Source organism: Pteropus medius, unplaced genomic scaffold (assembly GCF_902729225.1).
Source record: "Pteropus medius unplaced genomic scaffold, Ma_sr-lr_union100, whole genome shotgun sequence".
In the NCBI taxonomy this organism is placed as follows: Eukaryota; Metazoa; Chordata; class Mammalia; order Chiroptera; family Pteropodidae; genus Pteropus; species Pteropus medius.
The window spans coordinates 37,385,970-37,411,697 of record NW_024340849.1 but is presented as its reverse complement, the minus strand read 5'-3'; the positions used below and the strand labels follow the sequence as shown (position 1 = coordinate 37,411,697).

The following is a 25,728-nucleotide window of genomic DNA, read 5'->3' as shown; positions in this document are numbered from 1 at the left end:
AGCCCCCTGCTCCCCCGAGTTTCTAGGAAAAGGAGCCAAGAAAATCTTGGCCGCCCCTCAGGAAGGACAGCTTCCCCCGGGCCCCACTGAGGGGGAGGAGTAAGACGCGCGCCAGACCAAGGTAGGGAGCCGCAGCTGCTGGGAACTCCTCTCACCACCTGGCCCGCAACCCGGAAGCAGATGCGGGCTGCGCGGCACGGCCCGGGTTGCGGTTCCGGGTTGGACCGCGCCACAGCCTGCGCTTCGCTCGCCGTCGCAGCGCCCCGCCCCCGACCTCCGGACCTAGGCAGGTGGCGGCAGCAGGGCCGCTCTCCGGGCCACATGGCTGAGGGGGACGCTGGGAGCGACCAGAGGCAGGTGAGGCCCCGGCGTGGCGCCGACCTCCAGGCTTGGCTCGGCCTCGTCTCACCGCCCCAGGCCTCCTCTGCTGAGGGGCCTTCCGCCCAGGTCCGATCCCGGTCCCGCCTGTGCCGCTAGCCGCGCCGTTTGCTCCGCCGCGTACCATTTTCTTGGCGCTTGTTCTCGGCTGAGCACTTTCAGGCCGGCCGCTCCCGGTCGGCGGCGGGCTGGGCCTGCCTCAGAGGGTGTCATCGTGAAACCATTAGCACGTGATTGAGCAGTTCCAGGCCGGAGCCAGAAACCCGGGTTCTGTCTCCTGTCCTGTCGCCTCCGGATCGCCTTGGACAAGTCACTTAACCTCGGTTTTTGCTTTTGAAAAACGGGCGGTACTTCACAGACCCTGGAGTTCCCTGAAGGCCCACGGTTCTTAGTCCTCGTGGTATTGAGCTTTCCCCTGTGCGTGGCTCACGTGCGTGCCCTTAAAGCTTTTCCTACTGGGCTGTGAGGAGAAAATGAGCTGGTACAAAAGTTGAATGCATGCTTTGTTTCTCGTTTCACTTTTAGCTCCAATTATTTTTCTTTCTTAACCCCAAACCAAAAGAATAATTTTGAAATGTTTTGATTACCAAAAAAATCACTCAGCCTTGTGCCCAAATCCAAAACAAAAACAACGGAAGGAGATACCCAGTAGGAATATATGGCTAGAGAGTGCGGGTGGGGATTACCTGTTAAAAATGAGAAAGTGGGGCAGAGAATATATTTTACCCATTCATTTGTGAATCTCTCTACAGGTTATGGGAGTACATACATATTTTAGCTCAGTAGTGGCCAAAAGCACAGTATATTTAGCACGGCTGGTTCCAGCCATAGCAATAGTGTATGGCAACCACCCAGAGTAGACGTGCTGCTAGGAAAGTTTGGCAGTGTTCATTCAAGGGTCCTTCATCCAGGCTAGTAATGTTAAAAGCAAATTGCCTTATAAGGGAGTAAGGAAAACTTTTTACCCTAAAGTTTTTAGGATATGCACATTCACTGACTTTTTCTCCCCATCAACTTTCAGAATGAGGAAATTGAAGCAATGGCAGCTATATATGGTGAGGAATGGTGTGTCATTGACGACTGTGCCAAAATATTTTGTATTAGAATTAGCGACGATATAGATGACCCTAAGTGGACACTTTGCTTGCAGGTATTCTTTTCCCCTTCTTTACAGCCATTTACCAGTTAAAACACTGACTGTATGATTGACTATTGTATTTCTCTAATGATTTTCTTGCATGATTTTTTTCTAAATTGTCTTTTTTATTGGCTATTATCAACGATTGATTGCCTAAACATGGGTAATTAAATCTCAGTCCACACTTAAGTCACGCTTTAATGTATAGTCTCAATCTTTCCTATTCCATTTATTTTAATTATTTAAATGTTCTTAATGTACCATTGACAGACTCGAGTTTCGCTTCCTTTCATTATCTTGTCCATTTAATAAGAGAGGGTCTAAACCTGGGAAAATAAATAACATTTAAGAGGAAGAATAGATAGTAATTTAGATGGTTCATAGAGTAGCTACTCATTTCTTTATTAATTAGGAGTCAGTTGTGGTTAGGATTAAAAAAAATAAAAAGACCAGTCTGTCTGTTTTAATGCTTATTCTTTAATGACTACCTATACTTGGAACATAAGAGATGCTAAATTGCATTTTCATCAGTATTTGTTTTTATAATAATACTGTTTTGAAAAGAAATCTGTATGGTTTGCTAAGTGTTAGCTGATGATATATTTAACAGTATTTAGTACGATTTTTGTCTTAGTATTTTCTCAGAAAAATCCCTGAAACATGTTATAATGCCACTGTATTTATTTAGGGTTAAGGTATAATGCCGCTGTTCAGTTTTTCTTTTTTTAAAATCTTTTTCCTCTCCACCCTTATTGCCTAACTTCATTGCTTTTATACTTTCTCTGCAAATAATGAACCCTTCTTAAAAAATTGGCATCATCAGCAACATATGTAAGGCAGAAGTATAAATAGGAGGGGATTCTCCCTCGAGATTTAACAAAACAATGGTTTTGTTTATTAGTTTTGCAAGTTAGAAATTTATCCAGCGACTAGCTTTAAAAATATTGTTATTTTGAGCCATGAATTATAAACCAATTTGTTTTTAAACTGCTTCGTAGGTGATGCTACCGAATGAATACCCAGGTACAGCTCCACCTATTTATCAACTGAAGTAAGCTCTATTTCTACATTTATATTTTTATAAAAAGATCATGCTTTTCAAAGATTGTTTATACTGTGCATTTTGTTGCTATAAAACACCTTTCTTGTAAAGATGTATATAGAAATTAATCCCTTTGGGCTTGGTATAGAGCATTTAAATAAATTATATAAAAACACACTGAAGTATATCACTTAGTATGAAAGAATCATGGGGTTCATAGAGTAAAATAGCCACAGTTTCTTGACATGCCTCTGCCTAAGACTGCCTGCCTTCCAGGAATTACCCATGGTGCTTCTGGTATTTCTTCCTGCCCATTATGGTTGAGGAACCATTTTCTCAGCCACCAAAGCTTAATCTTAATGAGTCCTGATCTGTTTGCAAGTGACCTTTGATCAACCTCATCTTCTTGACCTCCTGAGTTGTATAAATCTGTGTGAACAGAATTCCATGGAATCTCAATTGCTAAAATTTTTACCTACCAGTGGGATTTTTAGTATGAGTGTTTTAAAACCATAGCAATAAAATTTTCTGTAATTTTAATTTTTTTATTGAAAATGATGTAATTATAGAATGCTTGTAAACAAAAATGCCATTTTCAGAAAAAGTTAATATTGTTTTTACAATCATGTGGCAACTAGCTTACTTGTTAGAGTTGTTTCGAGATACCAATTAGAAAAAATTAGTATTTTCTGATAGTGTGGCAAATACTGTAAATCTGGAAATTTAGATTCTGGAACCTGTCCTGCCACTTATGTAAACCTGTGTGGTTTTATAATATCCTATTAACTCACTGTTATTTTTTAAACCATATTTTAATTGAATAATATTGGTGTTGGCTTCATCATGGTTTTCTGGGAGAACTAAACGAGTTAATGCCAGTGGAAGCATTTTTGAGCTGTATAGATTTAAACAATATAAAATAACATTTTAATGAAAATAGATGATTTTTAAAAGTTAAGTAAAACTGACTTGTGGTTTAATCAGTAATTTCTGTTTAATATATAAACAGAATCCTCAAATAATCTTTTCTATGTTTTATTTAATCTTAGTGCTCCTTGGCTTAAAGGGCAAGAACGTGCGGATTTATCGAATAGCCTTGAGGAAATATATATGTAAGTAACAGGTGATTCAAAAAATTCTACTAGTGATCCCGTTGTGGAGTTTTGTTGGTACTGTGATAGGGCCTTTTCCAAACTTTTTGTTAAGCCACCTTTCCATTAACAAAAAGTATACACTTGAAGAGTCCTTGAAAGATTGATTATATAATTTTATATAGACACTTACGTGACTTCTACTTAGATACAACATATAGTAATATATAGAACTAGTAGCTATAAAAACACTTAGCCAGCTTGTGAAAGTAAGTTCAGAGACATGGCTCTTGTTTTGATATTTTCATAGGCTGTGGTGAATGAAACTGGTAACAGAATTCTAAGCATAATTATTTATTAAACTACTGTATACTTTTAATGGTAATTTTCTTGACTTAGGCCATAAGACTTAGAGTCTGTTGATATACTGTATTTTTCACTGTTCCATTCATTCAACAAATGTTATAATACTATATCACGCACCCAATACTAGATCCTGGATACACATAATTAGCAAAAACAGAAATGGTCCCTGTTTTCGTGGCATTTAGAATTTACTGGTAGGAGAGATATCATAAAAATGAATATAAAACTGCAGCTGTATAAGTTCTGTAAAAGAAAGATATAAATGTGTAGTACTAACTGAGTTTGAAATAAGACCCGATGTAGTTTAGGGGGTTTGACTTAGAGCTGAGTTACTTAGGTGAAGATAATTCCAGTGAAAGGCCACAGCATGGTTGGAAAATGACCTGGCGAGGTAGGTAGGAAAGTCATGCAGAGTCCTGTAGGCCCTGTAAAAGATTTTTGACCTTATCCTAACACCCATGGGAAGCAGAGAAGGGTTTTAAGTGGTGCGATGCTGTGATAAGATTTTCTTTTTGAAAACACCATTCTGTTTCTCTGGAGATTGATTGGAAGGGAGCAAGAATAGATGTGGGACATCAGTTATGAGGCTAATGCAGTAGTCCAGAGAAGATATGACTGATTTGGATTAGTTTTAATGAGATATATTAATTTAGTAAAACATGTTTTGGAATATCAGTTTTACTGTAACCATGAATTGGTAAGGATTGTATCGTATATTCTCAGTGGTCATCCGTTTGGTACACTGAGAGTACCCTCTTTGTATTTCTGGATCTGGGCCAGGTTTCTTTTCCTCCTAAAATATTTAATTAAAAAATGGTTTGGTTCTGTTCTTTCCTTCCTAGAGGAAGTGTGGTCTTCCTTGAGTTCCCAAGTTTACACTTGACTTCAGAAGTAACCAAGAACATACCATTAGGGAATACTCCCATTTTGTAATTCCATCATCCTCAGCATATATGTATTTATTTCCTCAATTAAATGTTTTCTGATACCTTTCTCTAACCTTACTGGCCACTTCTACTTTTGTGCCCCAACAAACTTCTTTCTGTAATCCTGGATTTATGCTTATTTACCAATTTATCTCCCCACTTTAAGTAGAATAAGGTAAATATATTACAAATTTGTTCACTAGTGATGTAGTGATTGTATTTCTTCTGGTTATTTTTCAGTTCTTACTTGACTTCTATAAGTCAGTAGGGTTGAAAATCTTCCCACACTTGGCTTCCATCATGTTAATCATATTAGTAAAATTTTTCTCCTACCTATGTACAATGTCATGCACTCTGAAATGGCGTCCCATCTTTTCTCTTTCCAAAAAAGTCCTTGCCCCAATTTTACTAAGATATACTCCCATAGGACACAACTTAACTGTTCCTCCTTACTAGTTCACTTGAGCTATTTAGGAAGTATCAGAAATTACAAAGCAAGTTGTTCTAAAGATGGAATATGGTTCATACTGTCTTCTTTTTTAATAAAGTGCTTGAATCACCCAAGTCCAATGGTAGTATTTTCACACATGTGGTCTAAATAGAAATACACATTCTGTTTTTAAAAGTTGGTGTGACAACTTTTAATTATACTTTTCCACAAAACTCCAGCAGGGGGCAGCAAGTGAAAATATTATTGGTCTTTGAAAATTAAACGAGATAAATGTGTGAATGTAGTTGTCAATGTTTATAATTTCATTATGTTCTAAATATTGTAACTATCGAGATTTTCATATTTAGCATCATTTCAAATGCTAAATTTGATTTTTGCCAAGGTAGAGGACAAATTATAGTTTGTTTCTTCTTACGTGGGTAATTAAGAAGTCAGAAAACTAGTAGTTTTTCCATGAACATTTATCGCATATCTCCTATATGCTGGCACTCTGTTAGGCATTTGGTATTTAAAAATTAAGATAGACGTGTACCAATACAATATATCAACATAATTACTGAGAGGTTTGGACCAAGTGTTACAGCTTTTTTTAGAGGTTTTAGCAGCAAATGATCTCTGTGCATGTGGGTGAGGTTGTAAAGGAGGGTTTCACTTTAAAGTGACTTTTGAGAACAGTGTTTGCCAGGTAATCAAAAGGGAAAGGTTTTCTGATAGAAGGAACCGTAAAAGCGAAATCATGTAGGTGTGAAGCATCTTCAGAGTTCAGCAAGTAGTTTAAGATACCAGGTATATAATTTGAGGTAGTTGTAAGGAGAAAGGACCTATAAGCTGGAATAAGGAGTTTGGGGATTGTCTCGTAGGCTCTGGGTGTTTTAGGTGGATGTTGGGTGGCGGTGGTGATTTAATCAGATTTATGTAGCGGTGTAGAGGATAGTGTGAAGAGTTTTTAGGAAGGGACACCATAGGAAGAACAATCAGAAACTCAGGAGGGAGATGGTGGAGGCCTTTATTAAGACAATAAGAATGTGGGTGGAGAGAAATGGTCAGTTTAAGAGAGACGTAAGAATATAAACTAAGATTTCGTGGTTGATTAGGTGTAGATTAATTTGCTAATATCTTTAAATATTTTGCATGTGGATATTTTGAATATATGAAAATAATTTTAATAAAACCAAAGGTAAATAACAGATTTAAAATACTTAGAACATCATACAAGTTAGTATCGTTTAAGAGAAAATGAAAGGGATTAGAATTTTTTTGTAGTATTTGAATTTATGATGGCCCATTTCAACATTATTTAATTTAAAATCTGAGAAAATGATTATTTTAATTTCCCAAAGCTCTTCATATTTTGATGTATCCTGGAGTCTTAGATGTGTAAGTCGGAGAGTGAGGTGTATCAAAGCAAAAATTGCACTGGGTAAAGTTAAACAGGCAAAGAAGGCTATTCAGAACTGTTGTAATAGCAGGAAGAGACCAGAACTCAGTCTGAACTCAACTTCCTGACACAAAAGGCAGGAGGATTTTTAAGGGCTGGTATGCACTAGTAGGAAAGTACTGGGGAATGTTGGGAAGAGGTTGATCATTGGGATGTGTCTAGCACATTGTTATTTCCTGAGTTTGCAATGTGTTTCTCTGATTAGGCCCTCTGTGTTTGCTAACTGCTCATTTGAAGTTAGGCTCCTGCCTTCTTACAGAGACTGGCAGATAAGGGCACTGTTTTCCTTGATGACTTCATTTCAGAAGGGATGCTGCTAGGTCCTTGAGGAAGACCCAAAAGAGCAAAGCATTTATAATGACAAGTGTTCTAAAGAAAATACTCTAAGAAAAGGGAGGTCAGAGCCTAGAGTCAGGAAGTTCTGCCTGCCTGAAGTTTAGTTAAGCTGAAGTTTTTGTCTTAGGCCTCTGGAGTCAGTTTTTGAAATAGTGTGACCTCTTTGAGTCTGTTTCCTCACCTGTAAAGTGACAATAATATTACTGTGAGGATTAAATGACAATTCCTATAAGTCAGCAGTGTATAACAGCTTTCATTTTTGTTCTTATTAAGAATTGTCTCATCTAATTTTATTATTTCGAAAATGAGAAGAGAATTCAGATGGAGTGATATGTCTAAGGCTGCACAACTTAGTGCATTTCAGTGAGTAGCTTTACCCTTAAATCAACAAATAAAAATATTGGAAAATTAAAGATAGAAATATTAATGCCACAAGTAAAAGTAGAGTTTTAAGTAACTTTGTTATGATCATTCTGGATTGGATAGTAGTTATTTAAGTACAGTTATTCACAAAATATCCCAACTAAAATATCAGTTTTTAATCCAGCTTGGTCTTTTATTCCATTTGAAACAAACGTTTTTCCAGGCTTTTTATATTTAGCTACTTTATCATAACTTCGTAAATACAAACTTGGCATTTTGCTCTATAACGAGTACTTCTCAGATTTTGTATCAGAGCCCTTAGGATTTAGCTAATTTCCTCAAGAACTCTTTGGGGATGAGAGAAGAAGTACAGGAGAGAGAACTCCCGGCTCTTGTCTCTTTTAATTTATTTCTGATTTTGAGAGAGATTTCGTTACAGCAATGGCAAAAGTTTGAAAACCGCCAAATCCTAGTGCATACTTAAAAAGATAACAAACCATTATCTCAAGAGAAAACAGATACAGTAGTAATATCAACAAATTAAAAAAAAAACCTACCATCAGTGATAGAATTTGAGGGTCCAAGGGAAAGAATAATTTTTATCTTTTTCAAGAAACTTTTCACACCCACTGTAGCTTCCTTGACTGGGTTTATTTCAGTAAGTCTTGTTAAATACTAGGGAGGAAGGAAGCATTGAGTTGGACAGAAGAGCTTTTGGATATTTTTCTGCAGGAAGCCCTGGGCCAGAAGAGAGGAGATTTAGAGTTAAGGTTTAATTTCTTCTTTATTATTTGGAAATATTACTTACTGTTACAATTCTTCCAAAATGTTCCCTCCCATCACGAGCAAAATCTGAATGTGAATGTATATGCGTAGAGGGATGATTTTCCTGTCTCAAAAGGTGGTTGTAAGGATTAAGTAATTAACAGCATTTTCTACATATCTTCTATGTAGCATATACTAAGTGTTCAGTAAATACTAGGTATTAATATTACTAATTTTGGTGATGATATGAAGAATTCAGTAGAATGAGATTAGGAGACGGAGACGCCATCTCTATAAATTTGTAAGGATAATGATTATAAAACCACATATTTGTAAGGATAATGATTACACTGATAAGGGACCCAGTTTTCTCATTCACTACCATACCCCCAGGACTGCATGTAGTGCTCAGTTTCTAGTCCCTTAAAGATTTGTTGAGTGAATTAAGACAGTTCACTTAAAAATAAACTACTTTTGTAAAGTAAGATAAGATGCTCTAAATCTGTTTTATAGATGAGGAAACTGAGACAGTTAAAGTGGCTTACTTGCCTAAGGGCACAGCTGCTTGATGGGAGAGCTAACTGCAGTGGGCAACCTGAGCTTTGGAGTAAGTCTGCATTCACATTCTGGCTATGGAATTCTTACTGCTTATAAGACTCTCTTAGACAAGTTAACTCTCTCTCTAGATCCTTTTTCTCATTTGTACAATGGGGAAATAATACTTCATTAGCCAATTATGAGTATGAATTATGTTGACACTACAATTTACTTTGGGCTTAGTATATACTCAATACCTTGTACCTTTCTCTGCCTCTATATCTCTAAGTATTACTTAGATGAGGATGGGAGTGGGAATTGTTTAAAAGAAACTCAACCAACATTCTCAGTTTAAAAAAAAACCTTTTCAATGAACTCTTGCTACCTCTAAAAAGACAGGTTACCAAAAAATACAGAATTGCTAAGGAGTTATGGGTGAGATGGAGAGAATTTGAGGTACTGAATTATTTGAAAACTGTTTTCTTCTGTATGCATGTTTTGAAAATTTCCTCTGGTGGGTGCTTATGAGTTGTGATAAAGAGAGATAAGGGTTTCAAGGGAAACTTTTAGAGGAAGGAGATAAGGTGTTGTTATGAAGTAGTGTGGTGATTTCTTTAAATACATATACTAAAACTTTTCTAAAATTAGTGTCATTCTCTAAAGAGTAAACACCTGGGCCTTTATTTTATTGCTGTTGCCATTATTCAACATAATTCTGTAGACATAAACCATGACATATTCTTTTTCTCAATGATCCTTTGAAATAGATTTAATTATCAGAGGCAGCCAGACATTATTTGGAACCAAAATGAATCAATTTGAGCAATAGAATACAAAATGTGAATATAAAATTGTTACGTTGATTGTTTTTTAAGTCTTGTAAATTGTCTTTCTGAGGGAGTTCTTCAAATGCTTTGTATTCTTTGTTGAAATCAGTATACCAAATGATAACTGTACCAAGTAAGTGGTTTGAAACTGTTCAAAAAGTTAGGAAACCATGCCATCATCAGACATCAATACTGAAACTATATTAACATTTACATCTATCTAATTCATCTAATTCAAGTTCAGAAATTTTCTTTCTCTTCTTTTATTGCAACTCTTCTGTTTATTTTAAGTAAGCAGTGTTATTTTTGGAGCCAGTTGGGATTTTTAATGTTGATATAAATAATCTATATTAAATACTCATCTACAAATGTTAGTGAATCTCATGTTTTTATAAATTATTTTTTTAAAGACATGGCTGGATTGCATAGAATGACTTAGATTGTAATTATGTCTGTTTTTTCTTGAATTTGAGAAAGATATTTTTTTAAATAACAAATATTTTCCCCCTGAATTTTGTTTAGACAGAATATTGGTGAAAGTATTCTTTACCTATGGGTGGAGAAAATAAGAGATGTTCTTATACAAAAATCTCAGATGACTGAACCAGGTAGGATTGAAAAATATTATCAGTGCTCTTTTAACTTAAAGTAATTACATTTTCACATGAACATTCTAATTGAAATCTTTAATGAAAACCTATATTTCTTTGGAAAGTTCATTTACTCATGTAATTATGGTTATTTGTATAAGATTTAGCCTCTTTGGTTTCATATTATAGTCTTGTAGAAATAGAATTTTATGGTTAAAGAACTTGGGTCAAAAAAAATCTTTCTTTGATTATTGTTAAGGTAATATGCATGCAACATTACCATGCAACAGTCTTCATGAATTATTGGACTACATCAGTTAGATATTAGCTTCCAGTAAGTGTCATGTTTATAGAAAAAGAACTTTGAAAAACACCCTGATATTTGGGATATAAAATTCGACTTTGAAAATTGATTTTTAAAACTGAGATGTAATTCACATACCATAATTATTTGCCCTTTAAAATGTATAACTGAGTGGTTTTTTAATATATTCCAAAGTTGTACAACCATCACCACTAATTTCAGGACATTTGAAAATTGATATTTGGCTTTATTATTATTCTTTTATTGAATCATTAAATGTGACAACATGGAAATTTTTAATGTTTCCTATACTTTGTTCCATTTAACCACAAAAGCCTTTTAGAGAGGAAAATAACCGTTTAACCTGATTTTATTTCCAGATAGAATTTTGTTATTATTGATAGAATAGCTTTCAATTTGGGAAAAGAGGGAGTAAAAAAACCCCAGTAGTTTATTTACTAATGTTTTAGACGGTTATTTATACAGAACCAATTATTTAAGACTCTGTTAGTATATATTTAAAGTTGATAGTATATATTTTTTCAAAGCATTTTACTATTTTTCTGTAGAAGCAAATGTTTTTATTGGTTCCATTAAAATTAAAGAGATAAATGAAGATACTCTGTCCATGTGATAATCTTTGAAGTATTTTCCTTAACTTTTTATAATCCATGTTCTGATTTTGCAGCATTTCAGGACATTTATGAAAAAAGTGGTCTCAAAACAGAATTGTATTGAATGTCAACTGTAATTGAAAAAAATATTGATTTTTGCCCATCCACCATTCTACACTACGGGGATAATTGCAAAAATTAAATGTATGCCAGTAAAAACTTGGGACTCTAAATTTAAATTTTGGGATCATCTCTTAGGAATACATTTTAAAAAGTATTGATCTTAAAAATGATATTTTCCCTTCCCACCTATATCCAAAATTTAGTTTAACCGCTCTTCAAATTTTAGAGTTATTTATTTGTTTTGTAAAATTTACAATTTATAATTTTTAGAAATTTTGTTTGAAAAAATTTTTTATAAGAAACTTTTGGTAGACTTCATATTAAAATGAAAGGATTAGTAATTCTGAAGAACTAATAAATTAGAAGCTAGTGATCAGGGTATCTCATGAGAATTTTCCTCTCTAAGGCACCTAGTTGACAAATAATTTACTTTGATTTTACTGTTATTCTTAAGTAGATATTTATTCTTTATTATTTCATATTGTTTTTTTCTACTATAGGAAAAATTTGAAATAATTAAATACAACTATTTACAATTTTTAAAAATTCTGAATTTTAGACACAAAAAAGTTAAAATAGTATAAAAAGCTTTCATCTCTATCCCTGCTTCCCCTATTAACATCTTACATAACTATAGTATAATTATCAAGAAAGGAAACTAACATTGGTGTAATATTAACTAAGCTAAAGAGCTTATTTAGATTTCTAATTTTTATAATTTTTCCATTAAAGTCTATTCTGCTATTATAGGATCCCGTCTAGGAGTCAATGTTGTATTAGCTGTTATTTCTCCTTACTCTCTTCTAGGCTATAAACAGTTCCTCAGTCTTTCTTTGACTTTTGTTACCTTTTATGACTTGACATTTTTGAAGAGAACTGATCAATTGTTTTGTAGAATGTCCCTCAATTTGGGTTTGTCCATTGTTTTCTCATGATTGGAGTAATATTAGGCATTTTGGCAAGAATACCGCAAAAATGATATTGTTTCCTTCACAGTGCATTATATAAAAGAGCTGATATCAGTATGCTTTATTATTGGTGATGTTTATCTTGATTCCTTGGTTAAGGTGGTATCTGCTAGATATCTCCACTGCAAAGACACTGTATTAGTCAAGGTTCTCCAGAGAAACAGAACGAGCAGGATGTGTATGTATTTTGTGTGTGTGTGTGTGAGAGAGAGAGAGAAAGAGAGAAGAAAAAGAGAGAAAGCAAAGGAGGGAGGGAGAGGGTGATTGATTTATTTAAGGAATTGGCTTACGAGATTGTGGAGGCTGGCAAGTCCAAAATCTTGAGTCGGCTGAAGACCTAGGGAAGAATCGATGTTGCAGCTCAAATCTTAAAGTTGTCTGCTGGTAGAATTCCTTCTTCCTCTGAGGAAGTTAGTCCTTTTTCTATTAAGACCTTAACTGGATGAAGCTCAGTCACATTATGGAGGGCAGTATGCTTTACTCAGAGTCAACTGATTTGAATGTGAATTTCATCAAGAAATACCTTTACAGAAACATCTAGAATAGTACTTGACCAAATATCTGGGACAATTTAGGACAATTTGGCCTAGTCAAATTGACATATGAAATTAACCAACACAGTTATTATCTTTCCCTTTTTAATTCATAAGGAGGGAGATACTTTGAGGCTATGCTTAATATCCTATTCCTCCTTAAACTTTCACTCACTAATTTTAGTATTCATTAGTATATCTTGTCAACAATATTTATTACAATATTTATTAATTGGAATTCTATTGTGAAGAAGAGATATCTCTTTTCTCCATTAATTTATTTGATAGATTATTTATATTAGTATGAACTCATGTATATTATTTTGTTCCATGGGTTAAAATTTCATGCTATCATTATTTTATTGTTCAAATTGTTGCAGGTTTGGCCTTTAGGATCTCCAGGTAGACTCTTGTGTTCTTTTGATAAGCTCCCATATTTTTTTGAACATTTTTTTACTTTCTGGAATCTCAAATATTTCAGGCTCATCTTGCATTTTCCTTGCTTCAACCCTATAATCTACCACTTCTCGTAGAAGCCCTGGTTCCTTCTATTGCAGAATAACGTTTAGAGACCAAGACTAATGATTAAGTGTCTCATAGATCACTCATAATGTCTTATATCTACATAGGCCAGGATGTAAAGAAGAAAACTGAAGAGGAAGATGTTCAGTGTGAAGAGGATATCATTTTAGCATGCCACCTAGAAAATTCAGTTAAAGCATTGGATTTTGATATCAGTGAAAATCGAAGAGGTATAATGTTACTAATTTCTTTTGAGGAAAGTGGGCTGGTAGTATTATGAATTGTTTTTGGAGTGGTTTAGAAATTTAGTCAACTCCTATGTGACAGGAATAGTTAAGAATTTGCAGAGAATTAGTTTTCTTTTTTTCCTGCCTGCTAGCCATTTTCATTTTTGCTGGGTCTATCATAGTGAAGAAAAAATTATAAATTTATTTTTATTTTTTTGCTACTTTCTAGAGTTTTGAATTAATGATGAGATAAATTGAAACTAAGAAAAGCTGTCTTAATGTTTTCACATCCTGTTTTTATATTTCTGTTTTGAAATTCTCAGATATCCCAAGAGTTAAATTTTAGTCTGTGCTCACAAAATAAATATCATAATTGAAAGTACAACCATTGAATTAAGGCTAGTACAATACCTTTAAGATTTTAGCTTTTGCTTGAGCAAATTTCTTCCATAAATAAGTGGTGTTCAACTTTTGAAAGGTTGATATGATAAATCAGCTCTATATTTCTATCAGAAAGTATGTTCCATTTTGCATTTTAAAATTTTGAATGGTATCATCAGTTTCCTCAAGTCTCTTACAAAAACATGATAGGCCAGAGGGAACATTCAGTCTCTTTGAAGGTAAGGAATTTCCTATGCCATTATACAGTAGCTTTTAAACAGTAATATGAAGGTTTAAAGTTCTTGCATGGTGTCACAGGGCTAGTGGAAGGGGATGAAGAAGGAGTGAAAGAGTTGGGGAGAGGATCCAGGACTCCTACCCCTGCTTCAATCTAAGTAGCTTCCATTTTGTTTGTTTATATCTTTGTGGATTTGGCGTAAGATTTCTTTTCGGAAACAGGATCCACTATTAAAAGAGTGAAAATCACAGTCATAATAAATAACATCCAGTTCATATTGACCTTAGTACTGCACTTGCACAGTGGTCACAGTCTGTTCAAGAAGAGGTTACTGTTGGGGAAGGTAAAACATCCTGCATAAACCTGGTTTCTAGTCCTAGTCCTGCCAAAAAACCAGTGCAGTGATTTTTGGCAAGTTTAGAGATATCCAGAAATATTTTTACGTTTGTTAGTTGAAGTAGTTCATCAGTTGTAAGGCAGGCTGACTTGGTAAGATTCAACAGATCAGTGAATAGAAATAGGAAAAAAATTTAATTATTTTTTTTCCTGAATAATTTTTCATCTTAAATGAGGGCTGTGTAGCAGCCAGGATGGTTGGTAAGTTTCTCAACAGAGTTAAGGATAAATTAGTGGTTCTTAAATTTGTTTAAGAGGCAGAATAACTGGAAATCATGATACCCTATGGAATACCAATTTGGTATATTATTGATATATTTAATTCAATCCTCTGAAGTAGGAACAGTTATTAGCAGAAGACACTAGATGATAGCTATACAAAATAAAGTCATGTTTCCAAACCCAGAGGTCTATTAGCAGTAGAATGGATAAGTAAATGATGGTATATTTATAGCTGTCAATCCTTTTGGTCTCAGGACCCCTTTATACTCTTAAAAATTAAATACTGTACTAAGTTATACTATTACCACAGTCCAGGATTTCAGTTCCAACCCACCACTTCATCTGGGTGACCTTGGCAGGTGAAAATCATTTGTAAGTCAAGTAGATTTATGTTCTGTACAATATATTTGAAAACTTTTTACTTAAAATTATAATTTAATTTTAATAGGTAACTATTAATGGCATTTGGGTTGATGTGCCACATAATTTATGTTTCTTTCCCAACTCTCTCCCTCCACCCCCGCCCATACCATTGCCAGTTTTTTAGCATTTGAATGTATGAATTTTAAAAATAAAAGTAACATAATTCTTTAAATTTATAGAAATAGAAGAATTACCTCCGATTGATCATGGAATTCCTATTACAGACCGAAGAAGTACTTTTCAGGCACACTTGGCTCCAGTGGTTTGTCCCAAACAGGTAAAGTTACTGTGTCCAGCTCACTTAGACGTTATTTTACCAAAGTAATTAAGTAAATGGTTTTGCAATAATATCCTTATATTTACTATTTACTATTATTAATTAATATTTACTATTATTAATAGTTCTTTTTTGTGAAAGATAAGAAATAATTTGTTGATTTATCTACCCTCAAATTACTGTGAATCATGGAAGGTTTGTTTTGTTTCTGTTTGTCACAGCTTTCAAAATTGTATCTAAACTCTAATTAGGGCCTAACCCTCTAATGCATTTTCAAACAAGAAAAATTTGTGGTGCTGTAGAAAATTATGATGTTTAATAGCTCGTTAAAAAGAATTATTTTCCTATTGCATGGGAGTTTTAGAAAACCAAGTCCGTTCCATTGTTGCCCAATTAAGGGGATAGTGGACATACTGAGCCCAGTCATCCCTACCTGCATTCCTTTTCCTTGCTGCTTCCTGATTTTAGGTGACCTGATTCCTGCCCAAGGATGTCAAATAGAAGACTTTTCATTCAAAAACTGTATTTCTAGGTCTTTGTCTTTCTCACTCTCTTTTCAACACAATCATTTTCTTTTTCTTTGGTGTAATAATCTGACTTAGTTTAAACTTTATTGACATAAGAGGCAGTTTCAGTACTACCTATAAAGTCAAATTAACAAAAAATAAAGTCTCATTACCTTAGCATAAATTTTAAGCGTTATTTTCTTCCCTTTGGTTTCTATAGCTGCTGTATTCTCTAAGCTCTTCTAAAGATTGACCTGTAGGGATACAATTCTTTTAGCAGGCTGCCCTTTCACTCTCTGGTAGTCTATCAAAGAGGAAGTTCTTTTCTGCATTGATTTGTTGTCAAGATAGCTTTTGATGTAGGCTTCTGGACTTTTCTCTCAGGAACCCTGTTTTGCCCATGGCACTTGCTCATAATTTGCTGCCAAGGTCCTTTTTAGATATTCTGTTCTGAATCTCTTCATCCCGGATCCACTTTCTGTATTTAATTATAGTCACTTAGACTTACAGGATCATAATTTATGAGAGCTGAAATAAATCTTAGTGGTCAATGTCTATTTTATTGATCAGGAATCTGAGAACCTGAAAGGTTAAAAAATGATAAACATAAGGTTGCACAATTTCTGATCCAGATCAGTCTCCCTGACTCCAACTCAGTCATCCCTATCTGCAATATTGCCTCTATACTTGCCAATTACCTTTCTAAAAGATCTGACCATGTGTCACTCTCCCACTCCTCCCCGCCAATCTTTGGGGATTTCCATTGTCTGTAAGAAAAATCTAAGCTTATTATACAAAGTTGTTTGTGATATGACCCTAACTTTATCATTCCTGATACATCTTATTCATACTCTGTGTTACAGTTACATAAAACTATTGGTCACTTCTTGTACCTTCTTTTATGTCCCTGACAAGATTGCCAGGTAATATATAGAAAACCTAGTTAAATTGGAATTTCAGATAAACATTATTATGTGCGACTTATAGTTAAAAGTTATTTGTGGTTTATCTGAAATTCCAACTTAACTGAATATTTTTTTTTTTATTTGCTAAATCTGATACATCTGCACATGCTATTTCTTGTGAATGGAATGGCTGCTTCTTATTCCATATCCTTCTTCCCCTCTGATGCATAAAAATTGCTACTTATGTTTTAAGACTTGGCTCCTGTTACCTCTTCTGTGAGCCTTACATGACTCCCAGAGTGAGTTTTGGTTTTGTAACATATGGGACATACCATTATTGTGTACCTATCATACTGGATACATAAATTTGGTAAATTTCCAGAACTGATTTTTAGAAATTCTCATATTTACATTTAAAATTCTCTACATAGGGAAAAATTTTCATGTTCAAGTACCCTAGGCATGTTAGTGCTCAAATATTTGTTGATAATTGGTGTTCAAAAATACCAGGTCTGGCCTTTTTGTAACAATTGAGAATACCAGTTTCTACCCCTAAAATGAGGAAAAAACTTTGGAAATGGCTTTTTTAGAGTGTAGAAGATTCTTTAAATAACCATTTCAATACCACAGTATTTATATCAACATGTTTTAAGATATTTTTCTAGTATTTATATACAGAACAAATAAAAAGTGTACATTAATTTATTTATATTATGTTGTTTTTAAGGTGAAAATGGTTCTTGCCAAATTGTATGAGAATAAGAAAATAGCTAGTGCCACCCACAACATATATGCGTACAGGTGAGTGATCATCACAATTTTAGGAATGTGCAATTTGTAAAAAATGAGAGAAACTGAACTCATGCTATTTAAAAATAAAAAATAACCATTACATATTTTTTCCATTATAAAAGTAATAATCGTGTGTAGAATATTTGGAAACTACAGAAAAGAAAAATCAAAGGGAAAATCAGCCATTTTCTACCATTTAATGTTACCGATAATATTTTTATATATTTTGTCTTTTCTATGCAAGGTTTATTTTTTTAATGCTTTATTCTAGTGTCCTCTGTTTTTTTTCTTAATTTAACAAAAACGTTTTTCCATGTTATAATTGCTTTATAAACATTATTTTAATGGCTCTATAATATTTCTTTGAGGCTCCAAACCACAATTTATTTAATTATTACCTTTTCATTTTGCTTTTTATATTTTTTACTATTATAAAGAACATCTTTGTTTATGTTTTAGATTATTTCCTTGGGGTAGGTTCTGTTTGCTTCAGATTCCTTTTTGAAATGAAATGGGAGTATAATTAAAAAGGAAGAAAGAATAGATTTCTAGAAGTAGAATTATCAAAATCATATTTTTGAAACTCTTGATACATATTGCCTAATTCCAAAGTTTTAAACCAATTTATACTCATATTAACAATGAACTAAAAGTGCTTCTTTTACTACATGTATTTTAGTTTTGAATACTAAAGTTTTATACAAATCTTTGCTGATTTGTTAGTAAAGAGATGAAGGAGTATATTTTTAAATATGAAAATTAGTACAGAGTTAAAAGAACATATTTTAGGACTGAAATAAATCAGAATATAGATGTAGGGATTTGTTGCAAACCTAAAATGTGATTGAGACTATTTGTAAAATCTAGGCTATCTGAAACTCAAAAAAATGTATCACTTTGGATATGCGAGTTTTTAATATTACTAAGTCACATCTCTTTAAGTGCTAAAACTTACAAAAACTATTTGTTATATGTCTCTAGTATCACTGGAAAGAATTTTGATGTTTTCTTATGAGTTAGGATCATCACTATAAAAATTAGATTGTGCTTGTTCTCAGTGATTAGAATGTGCTGTAGAATGGTAAGAATTAATACTTACCATTCATTCACCTCACGTGTTTACTGAGTGCCTGTGTTGTACCAAACACTTTACGAAAGTTAATTCTGCTTGTTAACTCTGCCGCTGTAGAAAGGTTAACTTTTTCAAGGTCACATAGTTTTTAAGTGGTGGAGCTGAATTTGATAATCTAATTTCATTTATCTCTTTTTTTATTCCTACATGGCTATAAGGCTGCACCTTCAACAATTGCTGAATATATTATTGATTTTAAATTATCAAAAAATTAAATAATGTGCCAGGTAGTCTATTTCAGGCCACAGATTTTTGGGTCTTTAAGTTCTCATGAGTATTTTCATCGTTTGGCATATTAATAGATGATCACCAGTCACTTCTCACAAATGTCAGCATAACATGTAGCAGCTCCTCTGCCTTATCCCCTTATATAATTGATACTTGGGAATGAAAGAGATAAGTTTGTCAGAGTTGTGTGTCAGATAAGACTAAAAACGCACATAGTGGAGGCCTGAAAGACCTCCACTTGGGAGTAAAAAATGACTTTTCTTTGATACATAGACTTTGTGATGTGTATATTGAATGCTTAGGGTCATTTTAAGGTTACTTCCTGATTCTGGGGCTGTATTCCTGCTTTGGAGTTGTGCGGTGCCGTTCAGGCTACTGGTACACATCTGTCAGGTGCCACATCATTATGTTCCTGGCATGTGAGGAAAGAGTTAGTGAAAATGTCCATGGCGTTTCATTTTTTTAAAACCTAATAGTACTGATTTATACAGTTTTCGTCATTTCTTCCATAAAATTATGGTGTTAGATTATAATTACAAGCCTAATAACAACGAACCACTGATTTCTTTTTGCCTTAAATTTGCCATGTAAAATTTTGTTTAATAACACTGTCTTTCTTCAAACAAGATCAACTCTAAATTATAATAAAGCCTGTAGTAGGTGGGCAGTAAATATTTATTGAGTGAATAAATGTATAGATAGGTGGAAGGAAAGATGAATATGATTGCTATAATAAAATTAATGTAATTGACTTAGGTGTATAGATAAGGTAATATCTGGCTTTTAATGGCCACAGCCAGAAAGATGTCTTTGCTACATTTGCTTAGTCCTAAATGGTACCATTTGTAGGGGCCTAAGAAATCCACTAGATGGCATACCTTAAACTGGCACTATTTTCTTTTTATGCTCACACCTATTTGTCAAGCTTTATTCTTCTACAAAGCCCTACATTATTATTCCAGGTGCTCAATTTGTATGTAATTTAAATGGGTAAAAATGGCATGCTTTATCTCTGAAATTAATAACTATCCAGTGGTAAATTATAGAGAAAAAGAAATCTTATAAATCTCATTCAAAATGGGGAAGATACAGACATACTTGATGGCTAGAATAAGATGTGAAGAAAGTATAAAAAATTAACTTCTGTTGGTTTTTTCACCTCCATCTTTTTATATACTTTTTGTCTTTTTCACTAGAGCTTACGGTCTTTGAAGACAGGGGCATGCCAGTTATTTCTTCTGTATCATTTCATAGTGCCTATTACGTGTAATGCTTCTATATGGTATATTCTCAATAAATGTTTTTTAGTGATTCCCCTCTATAACCTCTTAGCTTTAAGGCTAAATAAAGTGGAGAAATTTCAGATGTGTAAACTCACCTCATAGTTGCAGTGATTCTGATTTAAAGCAGACACCCTTGAGTCCTAGCTTTCCCAAGTATAAAAAGTGAGCCATAGTGAATAGTAAATTATCAGTGAAAATATATCTAATATATAGTTCAAGAAGGTTTTTTTTTTTAAACAAACATGTCAATTTTGGAAGCAAATTGATTGTAGCAAGTATGAAGGAGTAAACTTTTATTACAATATTTTGAGATTTCAAAGCGTATAACCCTGTTTTATGTATTTCTAGAATATATTGTGAGGATAAACAGACCTTCTTACAGGACTGTGAAGATGATGGGGAAACAGCAGCCGGTGGGCGTCTTCTCCATCTCATGGAGGTAAGGGTAACTTAGACTCCGTTAATCCTGTTCTGTGAGCCATAAAATTTCTCAACAAAACAGCTTCATTTAGGAGTAAGTAAATCAGACCATATAACATGAGATATGTTTAATTAGTAGTTAATTTTTGAACACTGAGAAAATTTTCAGCAAAGGGTGGAAAGCAAAGGGTTAATAAGTGTTGGGCTTTCAAGCTCTTTCAGTCATAGAAAATAGAAGATTGTCTTCAGCCCTGGAAAAACTCCTTTTTGTTTTTTGACAATTTTCTCCCCTTCATTTTCTCTGTTCTGCCTTTGTGAAATTCCTATTAGTTGGGTATTAGACCTTCTGGATAGATCCAGAATGTTTCTTTTTTATTAAGTTGTCCATCTCATTGTCTGTGTTCTGAGACTTTTTTTGACTGTCTTCCAAAATTTCTGTTGAATTAAAAATTTTTTAGCAACTGTGTATTTGTCAAGACTTCTTTTTGTACTCTATTTTTCCTTTTTCAAAGTGTGCTGTTCTGGTTTTATAGATGCAGTATTTTCTAAAATTTCTCAGAATATACTAATTAGAGGTAGTTTTTTAAAGATGTTCTCTTGAAATTTTCTTGGTCCACTTTAGTTTGTTTATCTTGTCCTTTCTCTTTCATGCTGCTGGATTTTCTTCATGTCTGGTGATCATTGATTGTCCATTAGTTTTAAGAATGGATTGTTTATTTTCCTAAGGTAGTTGCTATAGTTTCTTCTGCTATTGTATGTGGAGGTTTGTTTCTAACCAGGCTATTCCCTTGATTGGAACTCTGAGTCAGGCCTGTAGACTGGTGGGCTTCACGTTAAGGGCAGCATTTGACAAATGTCAAACTACGGAAGACCTTACTCTGGTAGGCACCAGCCGTTATTCTTGCAGCCCCAGTTCTCTCTAGTAGTTTGTTCAGAAGCAGGCTTTGTGTTGTTGTGTGGCCTTGGAGTAAAAGGCTGCCTAAACATCTTTTCTGGGTGAAATCACAAAGAACTGGAACCCTACCTGCATGATCTCCCCTTCACTCTGCTCAGTTGCCCCAAAGTTTCGAATTTGAGGACACTGCAGAGCAATGTTTGTTTTTCAAATTCCCTTCTCATTATAACATTCTCTCTCCTGAATTGTTAGTAATCTCACTCTGCTTACTCATGTGGTTCTGCCATTAAAATCAGAGGAAAATTTTATGTGCGATTTTATATATGGGTTATTTTGTTTTCTTTTCAAACTCACATTTGTACATGTCTATATGTGTTTCTAATTCTGCTTCTGGAAATAACAGATTTTGAACGTGAGAAATGTCATGGTGGTAGTATCACGCTGGTATGGAGGGATTCTTCTAGGACCAGATCGCTTTAAACATATCAACAACTGTGCCAGAAACATTCTAGTGGAGAAGGACTACACAAATTCACAGGTAAGTGGTTATTGATGTTGTATCTAGAGAGTTTCTCACCACTGCCCATGAAATTTTATAAAGGAAAAAAGACAAAATAAGGAATGAATCAGGATTTCTGTGGTGCATTAGAAAAATCTTTGGACTAGGAAACTGGAGGCTTATGTACTAGTCAAAACCGTGTGACTGGCCAGTTCTCTGACCCTGGGGAGAAGCTTCATCTCCTTGAACCTTAATTTCCGATTCACAGAATTTTATAAAATCTTAAAGACTAATTAGTTTACACTCCCTAAAATTGAGGTTCAGAGAGGTCATAGCTAATGCTACAGTGAATTAGATGTTTTTTGAACATCTATAAAATTCTAACATTTTCTATTAGTGTCAGAGCACTGGAATGCTTTTAAATGCCTTCTTTCTTTATACTTTGAGGGTTTTTTTGTTTCATATTTTATAAGTATGTTCATATCTATTGTGTTTAAATTCTGCTGCCTACTTTGGAAAGTGAACAATAGGTTAAATAATACTGAAATTATTCAAACATAAACTTATTAGATAACTTAGTGTTTTCCTTGATTATTTTGATTGTTTTGTAAGTATTTAAATAGTTATGAAATGAAAGTGTCCTATAAAACAGAAAGATGATATATATGGAAGTAATTATACTTTCACTATTACACATATTTCATATGATTATATTTAAGATTCCTAAGCCTGTATCTTCATATTAATGAGGAGATACTACATTGATTTTTGTCTTTTTCAGGAGGAATCATCTAAGGCTTTGGGAAAGAACAAAAAAGTAAGAAAGGACAAGAAGAGGAGTGAACATTAATACCTGAAATTATATGAAAGGTTAATTTGCCTATAATTATATACAAATTCCACAGTCATCAAAGAATATATTGTTCAGAGAGGGGTTCCTGGACTGCTCAAGTCAGCCAATTCATTGTGGACACCAACATTATCTTTTTTTCTTTGGTTATATCATCTGCCAAAAATAGAGAACTTTTGATATATTCGTGTGTGTTTCAGGCTGATTTGGAAGAATTAATTTGAACTTAATCACCACTTCACCTAATTTTAGGAAGGTAACAGTTGCCCAGGGCAGTATCTGAATTAAATGTCCATTTCAATACATGTCAAGTGCCTTTGTTAGGTGGGGAAGAAGTGTCTCTGGAGGAATATAAATATCTGATTTCTTGTCATTGGGATTCTCATTTTGTTAAATGAATATTGCCTTTTACCACTTTTTATGGCTTATTGGAATAGGAGCTCACTGAAGATTGATCTTATAGAGTTTTTTCTTGTGATTTTAGTTCATAAGTATGTCACCTTTCATTTTATGGTGTTCATCATTGAATAATGGATTGATTAAGTGAAAATCCAGGAGTATCCATTTGCAGTGATGTACTGAAATAACTCATCTATCATATTTGTTAGCATAAGTGTTATGCCTCAGTTTCTGTCACAGATTGGTGATTGTGAAATTTCAAAAAATTATTTTCTCGCCTCTACCTTTTTTGTAAAGCAATAAATGTGGAGTGTCGATAGTCTCCTCTTGCCCCTGAAATGTGTAGGTGTAATATCCTGGTTTCTTTAACAACCTGGAAGTACTGTTCTTGTGATCTTCATTGAGGAATTAGAGCTTCTCTAAAAGTTATGCTGTGGTTAATGGGGCATTTATAGAATGAGGTAGAGGTGGCAGAATGACCCTGGAGTAGGGCAAGAATATGTTGTGTTGTTATATAAATGTGATGCACATTTCCCACCTGCACTCCAGTCTTCTTTTTCAATTCCATGACTGGAGAGAATGAACAAACCTTAGATTAGAAAAACAAAGAAAATTCTTCTTTTTCTCCATTCTTATCAAATCTTCCTTCTCATCAGTGTTTTATGTTCCTTTCATCTGCAAATTGTATGATTTACATCTAGACATCTAGACAATAAATTTACCTTTCAGATGTAACAAGTTATTAACTGTTCCCTTTCAGATGTGATTATAAACAATTATTAAATGTTAATTGACCATAGATTTACTAAATATTTCCTTCCAAAGAGGGGGAACCAGAAATTAGGAGATAGCTTGGAATGGTGCTGGAGCATGGGAAGCATCAGAGAAAAGTGGACATAGATATATTTTTTTTCTGTTCTCTGATGTTTTACCTTTAAAAAATTCATTTTTGGTTATTTTTAATAAGAATCTAGTATATAGCTTTACACTAGGATGCATTCTGAGAAATAAAATCTGAATTACATCTATCGTGTGTTTAATGTTGCCAGTTTTCAAGGGTCATCAGAGGATGACGTGTATTTAGAACACTTACCTCAGATTCCATGAAAAATTTAAGTATGTCCTATATATTAACTTGAAATAATTGAAGTTAAAGACCATTAATTAACATTAAAAGAATTTGACAATTTTGGCATATCAAACCTGTGGTAGAAATTATAAAACAATAAGAATTTGGTGCTGCAGAAAAGTAAATGAGTTAATTTTTCTGTACCACCAACTTTGAATTTCTTTCTTGCTGTTTTATCTCATATTTCTTCAGGTCTTTATAGCAAACCTTTATATGTGGGATCTCATTTTCCTTTATTTAAAAACAATTTTATTATTGCTTTCTACAAAATTATTAACCATATTTTCCTAACTGAAAAATCTAATCTCCTTTGCCCAAAGTCAGTAAAGAGAGATCTAAAAGTCTCCAATTCTGGAACCCAAGTTATTTCACACTCGATCATTATGAACTCTTAACTAATGATAATATATTTTTTTCTATTTAAAATTTTTCAATTAGAGGATTTTCAAATTCTCCAAATAATTTTCTATAGACAAATCTATGCTGTGGCATATTTTATAGTATATTGTATTAGTTAAAAATATTCTCCATTTGTCAGAATATAAGAGCAAGTAGCATCTACTTTATAAATGGCAATAGCAATATGATTTGGAGGTATATATTATGAAACAGAATCTATTTGAAGAGAACTATTTTAAACTAATCACAACCAAGAAAGACTAGCATGAAGCAGATTCTGTTTGTAGGGAAGGTGAAATTTATTAGAAAAATTGCATAATCACCTCTAATTCCACTATCTAGAGATAACCATTTGGTATGCACATCATTCTATTTTTTTCTATGCATGATTTTGTACATATGCTATTTTTCTTTCCATAAAAATGTTATTAAACTGTATATACTGTTTTGTACCTTAATATTTCATATAGAAGTATATTGTTAACATTTTCTCATGTCAATAAATATTCTATGGCTTAATTTCTTATGGCTACATCATATTGTCTGCTGTGTATATCATAATATACTAACTAGTCCCCACTTGTTTTCAATTTATAAGTTTTTTTCCAATTTTTCACTATTATAAACAACTATGAAAAAATTGCAATGCAGATTTTTATATATTATCTCTGGTTACTTTCCTAGGAAAAAAATTCCTAGAAATTGAATTTCTTGTTTCAATGTTTTCACTCTCTGGAAAAGTTTATTAGTTATACCCCATTAGTATTGTGTTAGAATATACTTAGAATACCTATCAAAGATGTGGAAAAGTAGGA

At 33.6% G+C, this 25,728-nt stretch overlaps 1 protein-coding gene across 5 annotated transcripts; it reads left to right on the top strand.

Annotated features, from left to right (window-relative positions):
- Positions 1–222: 222 nt before the first annotated feature.
- Positions 223–25,445, top strand: IMPACT (impact RWD domain protein). 5 transcript variants are annotated; one of them, XM_039844134.1, is made up of 11 exons: positions 223–357; positions 1,400–1,528; positions 2,515–2,567; positions 3,608–3,670; positions 10,181–10,266; positions 13,420–13,542; positions 15,379–15,476; positions 17,615–17,688; positions 20,671–20,761; positions 22,041–22,175; positions 22,918–25,445. In XM_039844134.1, exons 1-11 carry the CDS (start codon positions 322–324, stop codon positions 22,984–22,986), a joined length of 957 nt encoding a protein of 318 aa, XP_039700068.1. In that variant the 5' UTR covers positions 223–321; the 3' UTR covers positions 22,987–25,445. The 5 variants fall into 5 exon arrangements, with proteins under 5 accessions (XP_039700068.1, XP_039700089.1, XP_039700073.1 ...); XM_039844155.1 differs by having other exon boundaries at positions 225–357; positions 1,400–1,433; XM_039844139.1 differs by lacking the exon at positions 223–357 and adding an exon at positions 377–795.
- The last annotated feature ends 283 nt before the right edge of the window (positions 25,446–25,728 follow it).

Excerpts from the sequence above, each read along its gene's own strand:
- IMPACT (XM_039844134.1), top strand. The coding sequence starts at position 322 with ATGGCTGAGGGGGACGCTGGGAGCGACCAGAGGCAG. Across the intron at positions 2,568-3,607 it reads CCACCTATTTATCAACTGAA|TGCTCCTTGGCTTAAAGGGC; the intron begins GTAAGCTCTATT and ends ATTTAATCTTAG. Across the intron at positions 17,689-20,670 it reads CACAACATATATGCGTACAG|AATATATTGTGAGGATAAAC; the intron begins GTGAGTGATCAT and ends ATGTATTTCTAG.